We start from the raw sequence: 25,090 nt of genomic DNA, 5'->3' as shown, positions 1-25,090 counted from the left end.
TCAGGTGTCCCGTCACCCACTTTCCCCTCTTTTTTAATAACTGCTGTACATAACATCGTTCAGTGGACTGCTACCCGATCTATTTTTATCCCGGCACCTCTAATAAGATCAGCTCAAAAACACATATTAATATAGAGAGAGTCTGAGGAGGCAGTTTTTCTGAGGAGCCCAGCAGCAAGGAGTGACACGCTGGTGCAGGGTGTGTATGACACAGGGACCTTGGTGCTGCACTGTCTGTCCTTGTCAGTTACTCTTACCTCTTCTCACCATCAACATTGCTGCCAACCTCGCACATCAATGGGGTAATCAAATAAGGAGCGGTGTGAATCAGTAAATCAGACAAACGGATTGAGCCGGGACCCTTGTGCAAGAGACCACGACAAACACGAGAGTATAAGACTCTAACCTCTCTATGCTGTGAGGAAACAAAACATCAACCCTTTAGAATTGTTGGAGAGAAAACTGCTGTTGACACCATGCTCGTTTTAAATCACTGAAAGACATTTTGCCTCAGCTATCGTAGGAAGGAAATAAGAAAGAAAAGAAAACATTACTCAGGGGGGAAACTCACAATGGTAAAAAAAAAGAAACAAGTATGGAGTATTATTGGATTAATGGTGATGGAGCAGTTTATCGCCTCGACTGCACAGCAGACACACGGTGGGTCTGACGAACCTGATTAACCTACAAGCAACGTCATCTCAGAACGCCACACGCCCCTCAAGCTGCCAGACGGTCGAATTTCACTATCAACAGCTTTATCACTGTGAGATTCGTTTTCACCGGTTAGACACAAAAGTAAAAGAAAAACAAAGCAAATTTATTATGTTTTGTAAGGAACTTTTCTCCTGCGTCAACAAGTCTGACAGACTGTCTGGGGCGAAACACACCAACTTTCCATTTTTGATGATCGTCGAGGTTGACCAGTGGTCAGGGCTCCTTCTGTTACAGTCAAAGATCTGGCATATTTAGCATCAGCTCGCATTGATCCATGATCGCTGCACGCCCCTATTCCAGCTCTTTTTCTCACCGCACAAAAAAAAGACTGCTGATTTAGTTAGTGAAGAATGCATGCATCCCTCTGCTGTCAACAGAATCTAGAGTTACACTGGAGATATAAGGAGACCGTTTCTTGCTGCCGTGTTGAGCTGGAGGGCACCAGTAGGACGCTCGCCCCCCATCAACGAGACTTTGGCATGCAAAAGACCAGTCCGGCTCAGTCTGAAAAGGATCCGATTTTACTGACAGGTCGTTTCGGAGCAGGTCGAGGGGAGCCAACGTTGCCCTTGCAGGGAAAAGTGATACAGCAGAGGTGGAGGAAAAAGAAATAAAGTGCACCACAAACAGATAAGAGGGAGATAAGGACCCCACCGCAGAGGCTGCAGAGGATTAGACTGTTGGCTTAAAAAGGCAAGGAAACGTCTCAAAGTGGCATTCAAACCCCCAAAGTCAACAGTGTTGAAACACAGGAAACCAATGCAAGTAATGGTGGACTTCATGTACAATGTGTGTTGTCATTTGACCCGTGGTGAAAACATACCTGTGCAGAGCCGACGGCGCCTGTTCTTTTAGGATTTACAGCGACAGACAGACAAGTGAACAATGAACACGCTGAAGGCCCTCAGGAGACAGGGCCGGCAGTCAGATCAATCAATCACAGGAGTTGGTTAGAGAAAATAAGATGCCAGTAAAACGTACGAGTGCACGAAACCAAATAGAAAACCTCATTAATTCCAAAGAAGACACTCGGCGTGACAACAAAACCAGACAGCTCAGGAGAATCCAAGGCTCAAAGAAACCACATGCTCTGGATCAGGTTTTGATATAATTGCGTTAATTGCAGCCTTTTCATACAGAAAACCTAAGGACGACACACACAACTGAACACACATTCGACCTGGGTCTGACCCACTCACGATGCCGCTGCCACAGGTTTTTCCCCTGCGTCTTCAACTGGAGACTCAAGTTCACCACTGCAGATCCATGCAACTCACCTCAATTAGATAGAATTACATTACATCCGTGCCAAATTAAGTTTAGTTTCACTTTGCTTCCTGTCGGTTTTCCAATGACCTCTGTGGCTTATCTTTTAAGATATAGTCGTACATTTCAAGATATACAAATGCAATATATCTCTGCATTAAAGGCACAGATTGAGCCAGGATGTCTTAATCCAGCAGCTCAGACCAGCATAAAGAAACAGGGGAAAACAGCAAGGCTGCTGCTCAGTGTGGAACTACACCCACCAACTTCTCCAACAGCGACTAATTAACATCTCAGCATCCTGTTTGTTTACTGCATTCACAAACAGAAACGGAAAAATGACAATTTGAAGATTGAGTTAAAGTGGTGCACCAATTATTGTGTTTGCATCCACTTACAACAAGGGTTAAAGACATCATGATGAGAACAGAATATCGTTCATGGGGCTGCACTTAATACAGAAACATCAGCCGTGCACGAAGATTGTGCACAGATTCACTTAGTCTCCCCATTACAGTGAGGTGGGAAGGTTTGGTACCATCAGGTCTGACACTAAATTGAAGAACATGGCAGACGCATGAACATACGACTTTTCTCCAAAATGTGAAACTGTTCCTGTAAGATTCAATAAATGTCAACTAAAAATGTGGATTTAACACAACTTGTTGAGTCAATGCCCTCAACAACACAAAGCACAGTCAGTGGCTCATTGTTTCTCTCCTCAGTGAATCCATCAATTATTTAATTTAAGACAATTCTCCTCCTAATCAAAAAATGGGTTTGAACACCACAGGGCGATGGCAGATATTTCCCGTCTGCTGTATCAATAGTCATGTTTGAATAGAGTTCTCCACCAGCGGAGCAGTGACCTCTATACGAGCTGTGAATAAACTCTGATTCTTCCGTTCATTGATCTTCAGTGACACCTCAGTCGGTCACTCCGTTGTGATTCTCAGGAGATGCAGGAGGAAGTTACTCTTCCTCTTTCCTGTCTTCATTTACCTCCAAAAAACAGGGGCCAATCGGTCTCTGCAGGAAAGATTTAACACCGACCTCAGCCTTCCAAATTTAAGCCTTTAAACCTGTGGTGTTGTCATTATTCGTCCATTTCGGTTTACTGTCAATGGATTAGGAATTATTCTGTGCATGAAATATACAATATCTATCTCAAAGATCAGTACTTCTAGAGTATAGAGTAGAGTGTTGTAATATTCCACTGCGATGGCTTGATTGGCTGCCTCACTATTGACGTTTTGGAAATAGTGAGGAGGATATATCACAAAGATGTGACGATTGGACAGTTGGTCAGCGCTGTTCTGTTATTTCAGTGAGTCTGAGACAAACCACAAAGTACTCACTGGTACAGTGAGTAAAAGGAGAGATGGAAGGAAAGATGGATGGTTCAGATTTCTTTCTCTGCTCTTCTGTTACACCTCCAACCACAGATTTGCACATCCTCCATGGTAAAGTGGTAATACAAATGTTGACCACCTCTAACAATAGCAATAGAATGACGGGATTGTTCCATTTCTTCAGTATTTCACAGTTGAAAAGCATATTGTACATCCTGTGGTTTGAAGACGTCCTGACCTCTCGTGGAGTAATAAATACGTCCTATTTCACGTCTCTTGTCTAGGCTGTAAAAAACTACACTACAATTGTGACCAAAACAGAAATGAGATCTTACTCAGTCATATACATCTTTATGAGGATATAGTATTGGTGGAACTTTGAATAAACTATTTACTCATTCAGCCAAAAAATGCAAAAAGTAAAAATATAGATTATGGTAAAAAAAAGACAAAAATCTGCAGTCTATGTTGTCTTATGAATCCAACAGTTTTGTTCCCTGAGCAGGGAGACGCTATCTGCTGCAGGTTACACTAAATGTTGTTATCTGAGGCCAGCACATCTCAATAAATGCTTCATGTAGTAAACAGTAAGGACCTAGACTCAAATTAGTTATTTTTTTATGTATTGTGTTTTGTGCATCAACTGGTTTTATGAATGCATTTTTCACCAGGATGTTAATTATTTTTATTTATTTACATTTAAGGGAAATCCTGATAAATCCCCATTTACAGTAACAACAAGCCCTATTGTTATTTTCAGATTAGTCAAATTCATTTCTGTATTTTTAAAGAATAACCCTCTGAAATCATGTGATGTGTTGTGATTGCGGGTCCAAACTGAGAGGCATACTATTTCAACTTGAAAAATTTGACTAGGTCAATTTTAAATGTGATATATAAAGGCAAAATTTGAAAGGGCCATAACAGCCTGTGACAGACTAATAGGTACAAAGCAATGCAACCTTGGTGCACATGCACATTGAATAGCGTTTTAGTGGGTCTGCATATTGGTCCTAAAGAAATTTGAGTTAAATTATGGACTCGAACCCTTTACGAGAAAAGCATCAGCTGAGGTTTATGAATATATCAGTTAAATTACATGACTGACATTACAAGTGCTGCTAACCTGCTCATCCATGCAAATCCATGTGGTCCCTGCTGAAAATCTGCATTGTCCTTCTTTTCTCGGGTAGCTTTAAAAATAGACAAGTGTTCAGTAGCAGACGGGTCCCACTGGTTATGAATCATTCATTTGATGAAGCAGGTAAACTCAGAGTATAATTACTTAAAAAGGGATTTCGCCTTAACTCAACTTCAGGGGTTTCAGTTTCTGCCTGAGTGAGGTTCAGTTCAAACCTTTGCTAGATCTTCACTTTCTCTCTCACTCTCCATGTGCTGTATATACTGTCTTATAACACACTCCCACAGTCACCCTGCTAAATCCCACTCACATTAGGAGGCTGCTACAGACTCAGCGGCCGTCATCAAAACAGTGTAAAAACAACCACAATAGAGAAATTTAAAACATCCATTACACATCCACACAAGCACCTTGGACAAGATTCACTTTGAAAATGGTGCAGAATTTATATTCATATCTCTCAAAACCACAGCAGCGAGGCTCCCTTTTGTTTAGAGACATAATTATAGCTCTACTGTAGTGAGAATTACCGCTAAGTGTACACGTTTTACTTGTTTCACTGTTTCACAAAGACCAGTAAAGATGAACTCAGAATAAAGGTCAAACCATATATATACAATATACAATTATAGTAAACGATTTATGATTTTCTGTGAAATGTAGACCCCAAAGGGGGGATGTATGACAGAGAATATGACAGATGAACTACAGTTGAGCTACAGCGGTTAAACTTTTTATACCACGTCCTTTACTTCTTTACTTCTTAATGACTGTAGGACGCTGGAGGATATTGTCATTTTTCATCAAAGTATGTGTTTAGAAGACGAGAACATTTGTGAGTTGAATTGCTTATTATTGGAGGCCCTTGTGGATGAAGAAGTTTTCATTTGTCTGCAAACAGAAGAGGTATTTACCCGACTTCTCATCTCATCTCTCTTTTAAATAAAGTGCACTTGTTTATGTTATAATTATATAACTCTAACTAAGAAGAGATGATTTCACTGAGAACGCTACAAAAGATGGCCATGATGTTTGGCCTTGGAGCCGGTGGATAAGGAGAGGAGAAGAGAAGAAACATTTTGATCCACAGTCTCCTAGTTTGGCTTTAAAACAGAATCATATTATGAAACAAACTCGCATTGCATACATAAACGCACATAATGCAAACATGCTCTCACACGTGCACTACAAAGTGTGATCTTCAAGTCAGATCATCTGCAATGCAGTGATTGGTTTTATTCGTGTGGAAGCAGACTGCCTTGGTTAGACTTTCACCCCGAGTTCACGTCACGACACTCACCCAGTGAATCGATGGACTATGTCCAGTGTTAAACATGTCGAGTGTCATCGCAGGTGAAATTTAATAATTTAAAACCTTTAGTGCAGTGGGCTCTCTGAAACCTGCCTGTGTGGAATGGGTTGTTTGCTTGGCCTGCGGTGATGCTGGTTGCAGCTTTGTTTCTTAAACTGTGCAAGTAACCTGCAGTATGTGAGCCGTGGAGAATAAAGACCTGCTGGGGGACACAGTCCACAGAAGTCACAAGTCAAACCACCGCTGCTGCACAAAGAGCTGTTCACTCGTTATTCAAAGTTCAGTGAAGCTCGACTCAACAACCAAGAACGCTGAGCTAGAGAATCAGTTCTGGGGAATAAGTTGTTGTCGTGATCTGCAATATTACTTATGTTGATGTGTCACATCCAATCAGGCCCGGCCCGAGGCATAAGCGATACAAGCGGGCGCTTGGGGCCTCCTGACCGCCAGGGGGCCCCCTATCGGAAAAAAAAAATTATAATTAAAAATAATTAAAAATAATAATAATATTAAATAACTTAAACAAGTGACCTGATTGAATGAAATAAAGAATACATCTATACAAGAAAATTCTGATTTTACGATCAATATATCTGCCAGCGTTCAAGTCATGCATATCAACTGCGTGCTCAATCTGCTGACAGATAATTCGCGGTCATAGACAGACACTGCATAATACTCAAGGTTAAGTTGGAAGGGACATATATAAGCATGTCATCTAAAAGGACGTATCTCTCTGGTGCCTAAAAACGGAAAAAGAAAAGGACAGAAGATGAGAAAAAAGAGCAAGATAAAGGTATGATTGCATGATTATTTAAAATATGTTTTGAACTCATTTGAGGGAGGAGCAGCTCAAGCTATCATTGGAGTTAGCTAGCTAGCTAGCGAGTTAATGTCATCTTATATTTGCCATCACATGAGCTATATTCATCAACAGTGTATGTATCTCATTAATATACATTTATCTAGGTGTATATCAGATGTCAACGATATTGGCAGTGTTTAGGATGTTCAATCAAACATGTAGTGCTAGCTCTTGCCAGGCTTAATCTAACGTTAGCTCGCTGACTGAGGTGGACATTAGCACTAGTAGCTAGCTACATGAAAACAGTACTGTTTTATAAATGTGACATAGTGGTGAGTCTGACAGCGACTAAGTGCAGAGTCTTAGTCCGTGAGATATCGGTTTATATTGGAGGAAACAGCCAAAGGTGAACTTAACCTTCTAGGTGTAAGGGATGCAAGCTAGCATTGCTGTGCCTGTGCACGTTAGTAAAAGTGACATCTCAGCCAAAGATGGAGCACAATGTGCGCTCTGCTCTAAGATCTTTGTTGAGAGATGGCCTATTGTTCTTTATGAGAAAACACCATGTTGAAGTGAGGAGACGTCTGTGATAAAAATATACTTATATTGTATTAATATTATATTTAGGATGTTAAGTGTTCACCACACTGCAATTAGGCTGTGCCTTATTTTGCCTCACTAGAATAGGAATGGTTAGGTGTGGAATTGTTTGTTGATGAGTGTAAGTAATGATGGCAAAATAAACTCATTTTTCATAAACTCACTATCAACTATGCACTTTTGCAATGTTATTTTTTCAGGAACACTGTTGAAGTATTTTGGAGCACAACCAACTGTACCTGCCCCCGATGTGTCATCAAGTGTCAGTGCCTCCACAGCTGATGATACAGCAGGTGAGGTTTTTCTTGATGGCAAATGGCTACATAGTCTTTTAATATGACATGACACATTTAAAAAAAAATAATTACATTTTTTTTATTTGTTGATTTATTTATTTTATCTTTGCAGGTTCACCCCCAACAGACTTACAGTCACCTGAAAGTGAGGAAGAACTTTTACCCATTGAGGAACAGTTACCAGCATTGACAGTCACTGATACACCGACTTCAACCTCTGCCGGCATAACAGGTCAGTTAATCTAACAGTTTTTGTTTTGTGTTGCCTTACTTAACTGTGAAATATCTTGTGTTATGTTATGATTCTATTTTTGTATCTTTGTATTAGTATTAATAGCAAAGTTGGCCAAGCAATATCATATAATGATGTCATCAATGACTTTGCCTCCCGAAAAGCTAGGAAGGAAAGATTTTGAGGACAGTTACATTGTATTGAGACAGTTGGGAATATTTTCACAGTAATTGATTGTTGAACCCTTGCTGTCATGTTACTGACTTATCAGTTTTGTTATTATCGTTTATTTGAATGTTTTGAAACAGTTTGATTTTAGAAGTTCCAAATAGTTAGTTTAAAAGGTTAATTGAATACTGAGTCACTTTCATTATTTAATCTATGTATCTATGTAACGTTCTATTTTTTATTATATTCATGCTTGTCTATTTTGGTTTTATTTTGTAATTGGAAATTGCTAACTTAATACGCATTTGCACAGTTGCAAATTATTTATTTAATATGTTTGTGATCGTTTGTTTGGAATACAGAGGCACTATCATTATTTATTTTTTATTTTTTAATGTTATTTTTGATAATACTAATGTTTGTGTATTTTGATTTCAGTTTAAGATTGCACATTTACAAATCTGTTGAAAGATCTGTTTATTAAACTGATACTTTAAAAAAAAATACAAATGCTGTTGTATTTAATTATTTTACAATTTAACTTCAGTAAACCACACTTGATGCTTTACTTTGAATATGAAAGTTTAAAATAAATCTGTGATCTAAGTGCCCTCTAAGGTTAAAAGGTGACTGTTTTGGTGTAAATAACGACTATAATAATACAGGGGTCTATCAAGGGACAAAAGTCTAGAATATTTTTGGCATGAGAGCAACTGAATGAGCCTTCCAGGCCCAAGAGGTCAAGGGGCACTGAAGCCCAAGCCCAAGTCACCATCTCAATAAGTCAAAAAGCAAAATGCTATGAATATGCTTAAATTTAGGTATTTCCCTTCTCCAGCTGGCCATATAAAAAATACAGGAAATCACATCTACGTAATTCAGTATTAATACAATTGATAATGTCAATTAATTCATTGTCAAATCATTGTAGTGTGACATTTTTGTCAATAATCGTCGAGCGCAAATGACTCCGCTAGGTGGGAGGGGGGGCCCCAATATCAAATTCTGCTTAGGGCCCCCGAAAGGCTTGGGCCGGCCCTGCATCCAATCCTGGTACAAATAACTGGTCTTCTCTTAATTTAAACGTTACTGATCTTGAACGTGTCCAAATCGCACCTAATGCATCACTGCACTTCCTTACCTTCCTTGCCTGGAGGGACAATGATGAGATGAACATTCTCCGGATATGCGTTCCACAGACAGACAGAGACTTCTAGAATTATCAGTTAGATTTAAAAGCTGCGACAAGTGTAATTGTGTGCGTTTGTATTTATGTTGAGACCCTTCTCCAGTAGCTCTCTGCTGGGACTCACCGAACTCTCCTTTAGCCTTTAACGTCTTGCGTACCTGCCGCTCCACGATCTTAGCAAAAGATGTTGCCTCCATATCTCAAAGCAAACACTAGCTCCAGAATCTCTTTTTAATTCTCAAACAATAGTGTAGAAGACCGGTTTCTACTGCTGCTCAACTTTTTACACCCGACATAATGTCCCACAGAGCTTGGCTGAACCTTTTAACCCGATCACACAAGCATGGCCAACTTCTCACACATATACACACACAGGCATACCTTGCCTGTCACCCACTTGTAAAGACCCCCACCACCATCTCCCACTAGAGGCGTCCAGCATGCAGATAACCATATCCCAAAGATAACGCTGACACATTCCCGGAAATGTCAAGTACTGTCATGTCATGGCTAAATGGTGTTGGTGAAACGGCAACGTCTGAACTGCCTGTATGGCATGTGACAGCGAGTGTATCCTAACGAAAAGGTCTCCAAGAAATATCATGGACCCGGTGACTTCAGCTCCATGTTGTTTGTGGCGAAGCGTTTCAGCCTCCACTCTGTCCCCCCGGTGCTGTATCTGTCTGCGCTCTGACACACTGAGTGCCTTACCGTCTTTAACCCAAAGTGTATACCTGAGGAGAGCTGGCCTTTACTGCACCGAGTGCTGAGCACTCAAAACCGCAAACATGTTACTTAGTCACCGCCCATCCCATCGTTTCCTCCCTCTGTCCCTCTCTATGTGTCTGAGTGAAGGACGACAACAAGAATCAGAGAAGCCAGAAACTGTGGGCATTGAACTTCAAGCCAGGGATTTACAAATGGTGAAAACAAGTAGGAAAATTAGAACGTCCGAAAAGGTCATCATGAAAATGTTGTGAAAGTGCCTAGGGGGGAAAAAAGGTATAATCAACAAAGTGTTGGGTTTGTCTGGTGTGGTGAATGAGACAGAAGCTCTGGGGCAATACTGGCATTTTCTTTTCTTTTTTTACAGCAAGACTGTGTGGAAGTGTTCCACTGCTCCCAAACAATATACAAGAAAATGAATGCATACAGAGCGAGAGACAGACACGGAGAGAGAGAGAGAGAGAGAGAGAGAGAGAGAGAGAGAGAGGGAGAGAGAGAGCAGCGGAAAGACAGAGGCAGCAGCACAATACTGCCTGCTGCACTGCAGCAAAAATCTACACAGCGTACGACCGTAGCCACCACACAACCTCCAGCACTGCCCAGAACAGACCCCTGTACGGGGGGGAGTGGGGAGTGATGGAGGCAGACGGAGGTAGACAATGAGAGAAACTGGGAGACAGAAGAGTCTTATTGTTTTATCTGTTCCTTTTCTGAAATATTCAACAAATGACATGAATCTTTCAGAGTTAGATTCAAACCAGAGCAATATAAATCTATGAACACCTGTAACACGGGGAGGCACAGGTCCTCCTGACTGAGTCGACAAGAAAGATGGAGAGAAAACAACACAAGGATCAGTTACTGTGGAGAAGAAAATGCAAAGGGGCAGCGTCTAGGGTGTGTGGAATCTAACCTGTTGTTTTAACTACTAGAGAGACGATTAAACATGATCCATAAAGTCCTGTGTCAATAATAAATCTGTCAAAATGAAGGCTTGTACTACGCCAAAAACAAAAAGCACTGGTTTAAAGATGTTTGATTTTTCATTTCTTATAATGACTGCAGGCTGCACAGGACAAATATGATACACATAGGAATGAACCAGCAGCATGGGCTTGAATGTGTTTGATTGGCGATCGCAGCCAGATGACGATGCACCGTCTGGGAACTGGAAAAAGTTTAGGAAGGCTCGACTTCTTCAAGGCAGAAAACCCTGCGACCTTCTGCACCCCCGCTGCATCTACAGTCTGCTTCCATTCAAATGAATGAGATGGTCTCAGTCTTTTGTGAAAGAGAGATACCACATACCACCTGTTATACATGCTCCAATACCACACTTTACTACTATCAGATGATCCAGAATAACAGAGTTTTAGTACAATACAGTACAGTAATTCCTATGATGTATCATTTTGTCAATGTGGGACAGTAGGGCAGTGTGCGTGTGTGTGTGTGTGTGTGTGTGTGTGTGTGTGTGTGTGTGTGTGTGTGTGTGTGTGTGTGTGTGTGTGTGTGTCGCTCTGCTTCCACTCCCTGCAGGCATAGTTGCGGTGCCAACTGTTTTTAGCTTTCATGGTGACAACAATACCAGAGGCATGGCTGCTAACATTCTACGCTACCAATAATCTTGTTGACAAGGCTGTTGCAAGGAGCGTGATAAGCCATGATTTTGTTTACAGAGCCGGTCAGGCCAGGCAAACCCACACATAAGCCCATAGTGGAAACCTACAGAAAAACAGTGGAGTCGAAAGACTAACTTGGTAAAGACAGCTCAGCAAATGGTACAGATTATATCTAAGTAATATATTTATATACTGTAGATATAGTTCAGTGATTTTATTTTGTGACTTTTTTCACTATTGTAGTTTGACGAGAGCTCGAGCAGCGATTCTTCTTTCCTATTTTACCAAAATGCAAATATATCTATTTATTGAGCATGAAATAATACAGCAAATAACCTTTACTAAATAGGTCTGGAAACTTGTGGTGATATCCATTGATTACTTTTAGTGACTAGGTATCAACTATCATCATCAAGATATAATTAGCACATATCTTTTCAAAGTCATCATGTTGTCAATGTGACATCACTATTTCACAGGCCTTAAGTCCGTCTGACTGCAATAGTGCAGTACCTGAACACTCACTGAATACACAGCCTCAGCAGAGTGCCTAACCAACCGATAGAAAGCCAAAGAAAATAAAAAGTACATCAACTATCGGACATCAATTACAAAAATTCAAAGAGCACTAGGATTTTAGCGCAGACCAGACGATGGCAGATTATCTGGGCGCCACGAGTGGTCAAGAATCACAGAAAGTGACAGACTGAGTGACTTCAACCTGGTCATTCAGACAAACCTGATTTTCTTTTTCTCTCAAGTACCATGTATTAAACCTTGGGCTGGGAAATCTCTGAAAATGTTTTTTTTTTTTTTTAATACACCCAATATTGCAATATTGAAGAAAGTGAAGAGAAATTCCTCTCTGGATTTGTCAAGAGATTTTCAACTCTTGATCAGTATTAGAAACATAGGGAGAGACAGATTGACAGATTAAACCGAACACATTGGACAATTTGGCTCGAGTGAAAGATCACTCACTTGCCATTTGTAGCAGCTCATGATAACTTCTTCCACAGTTCTTTTACGCCAGCTGGCAACAACTTTTATGTACATTACCGCCACCTACTGAGCTGGAGTTTGTGAAAGTTGCATGATTGAAAGTGATTTCAGAAGTGTGTTCTGTTTTTAGTGAAACATTTGTTTTAAACTATGTACATAATCATGGCTGAGAAGGTAGTTATAGATTTTGCCGTACGAGGAGGTGATTTGTTGTTGTTTTTACAGCTGTAAAAGTACACAACATCTGGTCGGTAACAGTTCCCATCAGCTCGCTCACTCGCTCTCACTCTAGCTCTCTATTGTGGCTTCCTGTAGGAGCCGATTATCATTAATATCAAACATGATTTACAATTACCATTCGAGATCGGGGAGACTCAAACAGTAGCATTAAGATTATTTTGTTTAAAGCCGCGTAAATGTCGAAAAGGGCCAATCAGGTCTAAAATCGTCCTAATTATCCTCTAGTGGGCAGCAGCCTTAAGTGAAAGACAAAGAAAAAGATAGGGGATCATGTTCTGCTTATTCCATCAGCAGGGAGCACAGTCAGATGATGGACAACGGTAATAAATGAGCTGCAGGCCAACAGAGAGCCATGAAATCATATCAGCAATCAATCATAATCAAATCATTGAAATGTACTTCCAGCACGGGAAAGAAGCAGAGCCAGCTGACCTCGCTCTGCGTTTCCCTCCAACCGTCCTCATAGCTCCTAGCAAGCCATCACTTTATCAGTGAACCTGTGGCTGTGTGATTTGTAGTAACACGTAGTGTGGCTCAATAATACACTGACACACACACACACAGACGCACACAACACACACTGGTATGTTCAGCCTGGTGTGTTTGATAAAGGTTAAAGATGCAAAATTTCTGTCATCAGAGCCACAGGGTATGAGCCCTAACCTTCTCGTTGAATAGCATCAACAACATGCTAATGCCACTGCATCATTTCCTGCTCCCACATGACGGACTGGAAACAATATTACTAATAATACATGAACTCACTCAGCAGACTGTGTCAGTCCATTAACACTTCAGCTGCTAGAACATAGAACAAATCATTTCTTTACTTGAACAGCCGGTCAAATGTTAACAGGTTGTATTAGCATATTTGAAAGGATACAGCCAAATCTTTTTATTTGATTCAAAATGCCTATATTGAAAACCAAGATTTTCTTTAATGTTGTTTTCTTACTACACCCGTTTGTTGTATTTTGCCATTATTGGTTACAATGTAACACTTGAGTGGCCTATCAAGAGTATTTTGTTTAGTTTCTTGTTTTTGTACTTATTTTATTCCTACTTTATTCTCTGTTTTCTTTTATTTCCTCTCATCTGGATCGAATCTGATCAATATTCTGACCTGTACATATTGTTTTCACACACATTCATCAACAGTGCACAGCCATTGCAGAGAAATAAGAATACATGTACTTTGCCAAAAGGGATCAATTTGAATTGCAACTGTTTAACAATTGATCTGATTATTCGTCAATTATAATTATGATGTATATGTGCTGTTACTGCCGAAAACGATCCGTCTGTTTATTGAACTGAAATTTTAAGCAGAATTTGTTATATTTCTGGATGTGGACACCTATATTGGCAGATAATTCTAAGTAGATGGAAGAAACATTTGCATGTTCCTCTCGACAAATGAATTAATGACTGAGGGCTCTATGTTAACCTTTGACCCCGTCTACAGGGATGTGATCATCTGTGCAGCATTAGATTTACATCTGCTACTGGAGCTGCACCAAAGAGCTACTGGTCATTGTTTTGTTTTCATCAAAAGCATAAATCAATTTGACTTTGTAACAGTGATATATACAGTATATCACTGTAAGTTATAAAATTACTACACTACTTTGGGTGGGATCCAGATCTGGGATAAAATTGGAGAGGAGACGGGTCAGAAGAAAGGAGAGGAGAGGAGATGATGCAGCGCGAGTATTAGAATAGAATCAAAACAAGTGTATGACAGTATTAAAGAGACTCCTTGAAACAAAAGTGAGACAGAGAAATGGTGGGTAGAAGGGTCAGAACTCAAAACACAATCTGCAGTTTTGGAATATCTGGCTTTTTTTATTTTTTGTATTAGTCATTTGAATAAAATACAACTTCTTGTCTCTGGTGACCACTGATGGCCTCTAATATAAATAACCACATCTTTGCAGCAGATTGGATTATGTTGACATATTAAACGACAGCTCTGCAGGGTTCCTTTCAAAACTCGCAGTAAACGCATATCCACTATAATCATGAAGAAATGTCAGTGGGAGAGGAGTGTTTAAGAGTTAAGTTGCTGTTTAAAAGGTGTTTCCACACAAATGGAGAAGCATTACAGTGAGAGAGCACACTCATTCAATATCAATGACTTTTAATACCAGATTTAAAAAAAAAAAAAGACAGACACTAATGTCAATTAAAGTTCAAGATTCAAATTCACCACACTGTTGAAAATCAAAGTTTTGGAATGATGTGAAAAATTAGAAGTGAAAACTGTTTACTTTTACTCCCACTCATAAACTTGAAACTTCATTTGAATAAAAAATGCTGACTGAATGTAAGAGCGCTCCAGAGGTCACTGAAGAGTGGATCTGAGACGAGAGCCGTCCCGACACAGAGTCAAGCTGCTTAGTCAAGTTTCTGAGGTTTGGATTTGTACATAAACCACTAATGATGATGATGATTAAATACATAAGAACATACATTTTTTTGTTAATTTCTTCAAACCAACAAATGCACCTTTCTTTTGAATCTCAATCATTAAGTGGTGTTTCTGTGTTACCCCATTCCACAAATAGAACAACAATTACACAACACAAAAGTTAGCATAAAATGCACAACTAACTTCTAGATTTTCCGACCTCAATTCACCTATGAACTATGATGTTTAATGTAGCTTTCATAGGACATGCTGTTTGAATAAAAGGGACAGTTTGAAAGAAAAAAATGATAAAATACCTTCTTTAACCAACTTCATTACCTAAAATACTGTTGATGAACTTATACGTTTGAAATGTGCCCATTGGCAGGAGCTGATTGAAACAATATAAAATCATTCAGGCCTCTAGTCTGCTGATGTCACATTATATAATTATACAATAAATAATTTCTGGTAACTGTCAAATCACCATATCATAAGGACATGCTACACAACAGGTTTTCAAACAAGACTTTACACAAAACATCTTATAGCGACACATGACCCACTAAAATCAGTGCTGATTGTTTTGATTTATTGTCGACGTCATTGGCCATATTACATTGGACTGTCACAGTAATGGCTTCATACCCTGAACCCTGGAGAGAAAAGCTCTTCACAGGCCCATTAAAAATGTTCTCATCCATGTTCGGAGGATTAACATCACTTGTACCAAGAGGCATCTCTGACACCTTGTCCGTGTTTAGGTAATGATGATGAACTTCAGAAAGGAGCATGTAGCCAATCAGTCAACACTACTGCACAACTGTTCCAACTCCTGCAACAGTAAATAAATAATCTTGGGGCATGCCTGCATTATTCTCTTTCCCTCTCTCTCGCTCTTCATTTCTCTTTGTCATCGTTTTGTCACTTTATTGTGAATCAGAGCGCAGTGCGGCCCAGGAGCCCAGACCACAGCAGCTATCGTGTGTCCAATCCTCAGAGATCTATTCGATATGTCATATGTTAGACAGAACCTGTTTACAGTTGCGTTACACCACCTGCTCCTCAAACAATGCTACACCTTTACTCTCAGGCATGGGGGGATATGTCACAGAGCCCTAGCTAATAAGAGCAGAAGATGAGCCAAATTTCAAATGATTTATGGAGCCTCCACATGACACAGGGCTGAAAATAAAGTGGGGGAAAGCTCAGGCAAGCCTATCCTGCTGTGATGACCATTCCGAGATGTACCTCAATTTCCCAGTGTTCCTGGGAAAGAATAGAGCCATCAGGACTGAGCATGTCCAGTTATAAACTACAGCTGTCAGTGAAATTAGTCCTTGAAATGGACTTTAATAAAAAATATGTTTTTCAACCAGTGGCTTCTTGTTTAAGACAGAAGTATTGACAAAAGTGTAAGTGAGTGTAAGGCACATTAGTTAAAAGTTATATTACAGTGACTGTAAGTGATACAATATAGTCAATCTTCATAAAAGACAGGAAACATTCATTCAAATGAAGCAGTTGACCGTTTGCAACACTCTCTCAAATGCTGTTATTGTTTGTCAGAGCCATTTAAAGATTGGTGACTTTTCTGTGCAAAAAACACTGGAATAAATAATGCAAAAGTCTGTTGCACCATGAGCTGCCGTTATTAGTGGGGCGAGCTAACTGAGCTTGATTACAATCTATAGCAGTAAACATGTATTACTTCCAGAGCAACAGGCACTTCATTACCAAACACTGGAATCATTACATGAGAAGAAAACCTACACCTTCCCATCTCCTCAATGTGTGAAGCGAATGGAGCATGCTCTCATGCACACCCTGAACAACAGGCACATAGACAGGGCCAATAAAGACACAGTGAGAGGCACTTAAAACTTTATGGATAATTTTACAGTCCATCATCAACTGATTTCTTACCGTAGTTATTAGAAACCCCTTCGACTTTCAGCTGCCTGATCAGTAAGATCAGTAAATAACCAACACTACCTGCTTATGAATACAACCAGGTGTGTACACTAGCCATGTTGCTAATGCGACGAATGCTAGCAGTCATAAACAAAGATTCATTGGTTAATTTTATGATGTAAAATGAAGCCTATTCTCCTGGTGGTAAAAATTTTACGTATAGAGAAAATTACATTTGTTCTATTGATCAAGGAGGTGATAGAGCAGAAAGCATTCTGGGAGTTTTCCACAGCAATAACAAAATTAATTCCACTTAGAAATGGAGAAAAATATGTTTATTGCAACTGTAAGTCTGAATAATTCATGAAAAGAATTGTTGGTGAATCGATCATCAATGTGCGAGAAAACAAAGCCTAACAAGTACAGGAACAATAAGAGGGTGGGGAATAAAAAGCTATTAAATGTATGTCATAAAAATGTGTTTAAAGATACCATATTTTTCTGTGTCACATGAACTACACTATGTAACATTGTTCCTCTAAATACAGGAAGGCCGTTTCCATACCCAGTCTCAAATGGCGGATTTAACTTTAGACACACACTCACTCAAAACAGCTGCAGAAACAAATCCGTCATCCTGAAATGAAGAAAGGAACTCGTATGAAATCCTTTTGAGCGTAGAGATTTCTCAGTTCAATTATATGTGATTAGCCTAATGAAATAAACACATAAGACACTTCCTCACAAAGCTGTGTGGTTTTGCAGAAGCTGCATCATTCACGTTAATCAGACTGTATTCTCGTTCTGCTACATAATGCTCCTCAAAGCCGCCTCTCACGACACAAGTATTAAACTGCATCTGTGACTCAAATCAGAAAGCAAACAACTAATCATCGCTTCTCACTCTATTGACCTGCAGCTCAAATCTGTTCTTTAATGGCCTAAAAAAATATGGTTTCTCACTGTTAAGGTAGCATGCAGCTTTGTATGAACTAAATATTTAATAATATTATTTCTTTTGCCTCATGGGGCAGTGGAGAGCTCGCGGCAAACCATTCTTGGCAGATACAGGTCCAATATTCATCGTCCTTTCTGGGAATAACTGTTTGCTAAATGCTCAACTGTGTTAACCAACCAGTTGCTAGTTGCTAATCGTATCCGTCTGCTTTGTGGTGCTGAGCAGGTAGCACAGACTGTGTTATTCTGCAGAAAAAACAGCTGCCTGCTGAGCCAAAACACACAGAATCTCTCCATAGAGCTGAGAGGAGCTGCAGAGTCAGGTGGTTATTATCAGTGTGTTAATGCAGTGACACAAATTTGAGCCATTTGTAATATAAAAATACTGATAATAGCTTCTACAGTTAAGCTTCTAACTGTTTATAAATGTAACAAATCAAAGATAAACATAATATTTCATCGATACAAAGAACTGATATATTTCATGGTCTCCTGTACTCCCTTCCACTCTAATCTTGAGGAAGCGGAGAGCTGTGCTGTAAAACCATCCACCTGCAGGTCCAGTGACCGGAGTCACCCTTTGGGGCACCCAGCCAGTACCGCATACCCCATCACTCCTCTCACCTCTGCAATCAGGAACATCTGGAAACTAGCACAGCAGTCAATATAGTGCATATCTCTGTCAAGGCCCAAAAGTCGCCCCTATATACATAGGAGCTGATTTGTTATTTGGATCTGCACCACTTTACACACATTCTTAGCCATTTCCCCTCAAGATGCCTAAAAAAAAACACCCTAACCTGTAAATTCCTGGATCCGAGATTGAGACATTTTTGTGTGATCCTGCTAAATACGTAACCACCAATCGCAGATGAAACATAACCTCCATTGTGGAGATAACTATCCATTATACGAACAATAAATCACTCATAGATCCTCTGGGGCCTAACTCTCTCCCATTCCCCCTTTTTTCTGTCCTCCCTTTCTGTGTGCACACTTTCTGTAGCACGAGATGATTTGTATGTAAACTCGACTTTCTCGCACAACCAGGATCCTGAATCTCATCACTCCCGCAGGTCATGTTTCTCAAGAGCAGGACAGAGACAGCCCAAATTAATTCACTGTGAAAACTGATGATGCCACTGCCGTAATCGCATGCACCCCCAAAAGTGATGAAAGCGAGACAATATTTCTTGTTGACCCACAACAAATACCCACTGCAGTCACCGGTCACTTCATCCCTCTCAACAAAATGATCTGAAGAGCACAATAGGAATAAAACTGTGTGGGTCCTTACACTGAGGCTGAGAGATGAAAAACGACCCTTATGACCAAAGAGTATCAAATTATTTCTCCCTCCTTTATCAACGGTTCACTCTTAAGGCCTTTTTCTGTACGGAACTGGATTGTGAGGATGGTCATGTGCGCCGTCAGCTATTTTTAGAAAGAGGATGACACTCATAGTATGAAGAAGTCCTATTTTACAATTCCCCTTTGTGGAGGTCGCACCATCAGCTCACTCAGTGTTTAGAAAGTAGAAGTTGTCACATTCTACATTTCTTTTCCAGTAAAAACATGGCACATAGTTTATTGTTCATGGTACATCTTTATTTAATTGAAATTTCAAAATTACTACTAACACCTTTGTCCTTTGCCTTCCTGCTGGGTTCTTAACACCCTTAAATGTGTGAGCTCCAGCGAAACCTGTCAACTGTAACACCTGATAATATGTATAATCGGAAAAGCTACTGCAGTTGGTGCAATTACAGACTTACTGCGAACAGAGGAGGATATTTTTAGCGAACCCTGCTGTTATTCAAATTGTCGGAGTTCGTGTTTGAATCATACCCCTCCCCTTTAATTACACTGCTGTTTCTTTGTTTTCACAAATTAAACCAGCCTGGGTAAAAACGAGCATTATTCTTTTAACAGCGTTGAACCTGTCAACTATCCATAAACCTCCAGATGTTGATATATACATTTGCACAGTTATTATAATAACTTTTAGATAGATATTTTAAAATCTGTATTTCCAGAATCAGAACAAAATAAAGTCTCACGCCCTTTCCACACAAATGCAGATATTATGCAAAATTAATTAAGTTTGGGCCATCACTTATTTTAAGACACTAAAACAGTGATTTTTACGAATGCCTTTCAAAGTACAGATTTCCAAAAACTGTCACTACTATGGGGACAGCTTCTGTGTATCCGTGTGTACATGCAAATCGGAGCGCTTGGGAAATGATAATGTCCCTGCTTGATTTGTGCATACCCACTGTTGCTTTGTGTGATGAGCATGCGCCAGAAACAACAACAACAATTGCAGCTATATCTTGGCTTCTCTATGTCTGGTTAGCACTGCTAGGTCAAGTTCACAGCTAAATTTAGCATCACTGCAACACATGACTGTCATTCACAGATGTCTACATTGCCCAGTGTTACTTGGACCACTGCTCTCTTTTCTGGTATTTGACAGATCGTTGATGTCAACTTTATTGTGATCTACCTACGGTGATACAGTGTAAAACCAAGGTTAAAAAACAATATTCTGAGGAGCGTGGACAAAAACCTCCATGGCCATCAGGTCAAGCAAGAGCTTGGGGGATAATGCTTCAGTGTACACATGGACCAAGGACAAGCGACAGCATTAGAGCGCTGAGGCTTCACTCCGGCCTCCTGTTTCTGTCACACACCATACAGTTGAGTTTCACTTGATCCGCCATGAACCATCACGTGGATGCCTTGGTTTTCTGTGACCTGTGCTGTCACATTGCTGTCAATGAGCCACTGCGGTGCTACTCTCAAGAAGCCACCTACAGACTTCACACATCCACTGAAATACTGCCCTCCCAGCAACCTGGCTGTTTGCCTTCCACATTCTTCGCATTTGCGGCCTTTACACGTACAAAGCCCTGGATGTGACAGTGAGCCCCATTCCAATGTCTGCCTCTAGAGCATAAGTCAGTTCATGACGTAACTTTCTCCTCAAACATTTACCACCAAATGCCCTCATTAGAGCACTGCTATTCATTGTACTTGCACCACTCAATGACATTCTCAACGTCTTACCTTGACAACTCTGTGGTCATCGTCATGACTGCTGCACAGGCTGCAGGGTGGAAACTTACTGTGTCTCCATCCATTCCACTTTTTCACTTCAGTACATAATTGACTTAATGAAGTACACTCACTCAAAGACATGTTCCCATTCTGAGACATGAGAGTGGACAGGGTAGGTCAGCAGTGCCAGTTGTACCAGACCCTGACCCGAAGGACAAGGCTACCACAGATGAAACAACTTGCTGGAAAACAGTGATGCAGCCGGAAGAAAATGAACAGGTCAGTGACTATAAAGGCTTAGCGAGACATTATCTGAAGGCAATTTTGCACAAGGGCTTAAAGGGGAAATGTCGCCTTTAAATGATGGCACATTTCCATGGATCCAGCAAGAAAGTGAGTCATTCTGCAGCGTGCTACAACTTTGACCCAGCGTTTCCCTGACATCAGAATGCAGCATCTCTCTGTGGTTTTATCTAATCCTCAGCCTCACGAAGTAAAGTGACAGCTTCTAGAGTGAGGAGGACTCCAAAGGGAGGAAATGCTTTAATCCATCTAATGTCAGCACAAAAAGCACTGCATGTGTTGCATATATAAAACCAACCATTTCAGGAAATCTACCATATTTGTACAGACTAATGCAGTATACCAATTAGTTTGAAACAAAAAGGGTAAATATATAATGCTATGCTCTCATGACGTACCTAGCAATGCGAGGAGAAAATGCTGGAAGCTCACAAACATGTGGGGCTACGCATGATCACAATAAAGTATAGACAAACTCTCCACACGCGTACACCTTCACACATACACACTGGAGATCTATGGTGTAACTTTCACTGGGATAGAGGGGTTGACAACCTGCACAATAATCATAGCGTGACACTGAATGAGAAATATTCACATTATAAAACACGATAAAGTAGTCGGTTTTCTGGATTCAATTTAATCTGCAACACTAACACTGCAATTTTATTGCAGCTAATTTGGCAAGTTGGTATTATCTGGCAAAAAAAACATAGTAAGTGATTATTTCTATGGTATATCATGCGATTTTTCATTGTTTAGATAATAATTGACAATAACTTCAATCCCCCCAATGTTCCACCCAAATTTAGGCCCGTTACAGAAATTTGCAAAAACCTTCAATGTCTTTAGATACAATAGTGATGTAGGGAAAGAAAGTTATTGAGTGTAGAAAAGGATACAGATAACTATCACTGAATTTCAACACAGATATCCGTATGTGGACAAAGGCTGACAGTTCTATTGGTACAGCCTGATTGTCTTTGACTCTCTGGGTTCTCAGTTCAGTTGTGTTGCTTTGCTGAGAATGCAGCCAAAGAGCAAGTAGCACTACATGTATATCTAGGCCTTCGCAGCCCAAACCTGGTGTGCACTGTGCTGGAAACACCTACCGACAGAGGATCCTCCATCCTACTACATCTGAGAGGCTCGAGGGAGAAAAACTCCTCTGAGGTTGTTGAAGGCCCCTCTGTAGCTGTAACAAACCTGTCGTGTGATTGGTTTGACACTGTGGCTTCAGAACGTTGGCAGCTCTGAGTGATAAGAAACAGTACAGCACCCCACTGACAGTCTGCATCTTGGCCCACTTCATTTCGCAGTAAACTACCGGCTCTGTCTGCTGCCTCAGCACAAACCCTGACCGTTGTGCCCACGCCATCAGTTAATGATAATTCAATAATGAGCGTCCAAAAGGTTAAACGTGGAGTACTCTTGTCTTGAAAGGCACACGGCACACGGCAGGAGTTCGGGAGGTAATGTGTGTCGATGAGCTGCCATCAGTCTGTTACTCAGGATAAGGTCCAAACTATGCTTTGAATACACTCTGCAGTTTTGCATATGAAAGCCTTACACATCACTGCCTTATTCTTTCAAAGATAAACACATCCCTAACATTGAAGGAGCTCACAGGTTGTGTGACACAAATGGTTTGAAGATATTTCCAAAAGTCCTATAAACATCGGGAACCCAAAATATTTTCTTGTCTACACAGGATCTTTTTTAAAGTTGCAACTCTTTTAAGCTAACATGGATGACATCTCCATATGTCGCTCATATACATCCATTCTCCATAGTGCTTTTCCTCTGGGCCTACACCGGGGAGGTCATCAGCGCAGGAACATATTGGAGGGCCCACTTAGAGACACAAACAACCTTTGAACTAGCCAAGCTGGGATTCATACATCAAATTTTTTCATTATACACATTATATAGACAAGTAAGAGGATATTGCCTGCTGCGAGATAGGTTTGTTTGTAAATCATTTACCTACAGTTAAATTCAACTTTGGACCCACCTTTTATTCTTGTTATTGTGCAGCCTTCTGAGTCATTTTGTCCCTGATATTGACACCAGACAAAATCTAGAAATATTCCTAAATTCTTGTTAAAGTTTAAGTTCCTCATGAGGAAAGCAGCTATTTACCCTTACCCCAAGTATTAAAACACAATTATAATGGTTGCTACGTGAGAGTGGGGCCTAACTATGCCTTGACTGTCATCTAAAGTGTGCACCGCCATACTGGAGAAACACAGTGGAAGCCTCTATAAAACAGACTGTGTGTTGTAGATGATGGGACAGTGTTTTTGTCGTAGCTCCTGCAGTATCAGCATGGCAAAACAGTCCACTGAGATGATGATCTACTACACTGCAGTTGCAGTGTGGAGGGACTGAATACTGCTGCTGAGCACATCATCTTCAAACCCACAAGCTGAACTGTAGTCACCCGCACTGCTCTCCTCCTCCTCCTCCACCTGTATGGAGCTTTTCCTAACAGCCTGTTGAAATAAACACACCTGATACTCTACACTGGGTCATTCAATTAACCACCCATTTAACCAACAGTTCTAAATGTGATCCTGAAGGCTGGTGTGCTGCTTAAATATCTGTCTGCCGCTGAGATGCAGGGATTCGCATTAGTGCAGTGCTCTCTCCTCATGTCCTATTCGCACCTCAGCTGCCCTGGCTGCCTCCAACACAACACAAAAACAAGTCAAGTGATGACATAAAATCACGTTTTTGCCCATTTTTCATGATGCACAGAAGCACAGAGGAGGAGACAGACGTCGGGGTCTGTCTCGGGGTCTGTCTCCTCCGGCTGGCTCTCTGAAAACAGAGCCCATTGAAGTGGTGTTGCATAGAGGGGGGAATGCTGCTGCAGCAAACCCGAGGATGGAATAATCTGGTTATAAGGGGGAATCAGAATAGAGCAGTGTGTGTGGATCCGATCCAGTGCAATTACATTTCGTGCAAGTGTGTGTGTGCGTGTGCGTGTGCTATTTAAAAAGTTAGGCGATCATGGTGCCGTTGTGATGCAGCAGGGGGGCTTTCATTGTGTGTGTGTGTGTGTGTGTGTGTGTGTGTGTGTGTGTGTGTGTGTGTGTGTGTGTGTGTGTGTGTGTGTGTGTGTGTATGTATGTGTGTGTGCGCTGCGCGTCCCCAAAAACCATGGGCTCGCCGAGAGTACAGCTGCACAGAATAAGTTGTTCCCCCTCCTCCCGGCGCCCCTGCATGATCCACTCGCTGCAGGAATATGATTGCAGATCTATCACCATTACAACACACACACACACACACACAAGCACATGCACACACGCACCCGCCGGTCTCTCTCACGCACATCAGCGCCGGTTCGCAGAGGAACGGAGGGGAGTGCACGGGCGTAATGGTGATGCGCTTACCACTTGGATTCTTGGTTTTCTTAAGACTCTTGCCACAAAGACACTGCAGCATATGCGTTCCTTTGCTGAAAATGTTCCAAAGAAACCACATTGATTTGGGCGAAGAGCAATCCAGTGGCTTAAACACCCGGAGATAGATGAGATCCTTGCGGTTGCATAATAACACAATTGGATCAGTTCCCCGGGACAAGGATGCCAATTGTATCCTGGACAAATCCGGGGTATCCAAGTCCTATGCGTTTTCATTCACGTGGCAAAAAAAAAAGGAAAATATTCACTGTCTGTCAGAGTTCGTATTAAAACGCGTATGGATGATGCCTCCTCAACTAGTCGACGGTGGAGAACAGACTCTGCCAATTGCATGTGTCGCACCGGGA

At 40.8% G+C, this 25,090-nt stretch overlaps 1 protein-coding gene across 1 annotated transcript in view; it reads right to left on the bottom strand.

Annotated features, from left to right (window-relative positions):
- The window catches only part of fgf14 (fibroblast growth factor 14), a 99,032-nt gene extending 74,195 nt beyond the window's left edge, over positions 1–24,837 (bottom strand). The window contains exon 1 of the mRNA XM_053440621.1: positions 24,714–24,837. Coding sequence (XP_053296596.1) covers positions 24,714–24,804 — 91 coding nt within the window. The 5' untranslated portion in view covers positions 24,805–24,837. The remainder of the gene's footprint in view (positions 1–24,713) is intronic.
- Positions 24,838–25,090: the final 253 nt, after the last annotated feature.

The sequence above is a fragment of the Pleuronectes platessa genome, chromosome 14 (genome assembly GCF_947347685.1).
Source record: "Pleuronectes platessa chromosome 14, fPlePla1.1, whole genome shotgun sequence".
In the NCBI taxonomy this organism is placed as follows: domain Eukaryota; kingdom Metazoa; phylum Chordata; class Actinopteri; order Pleuronectiformes; family Pleuronectidae; genus Pleuronectes; species Pleuronectes platessa.
This window is presented reverse-complemented; position numbering and strand designations above follow the sequence as displayed.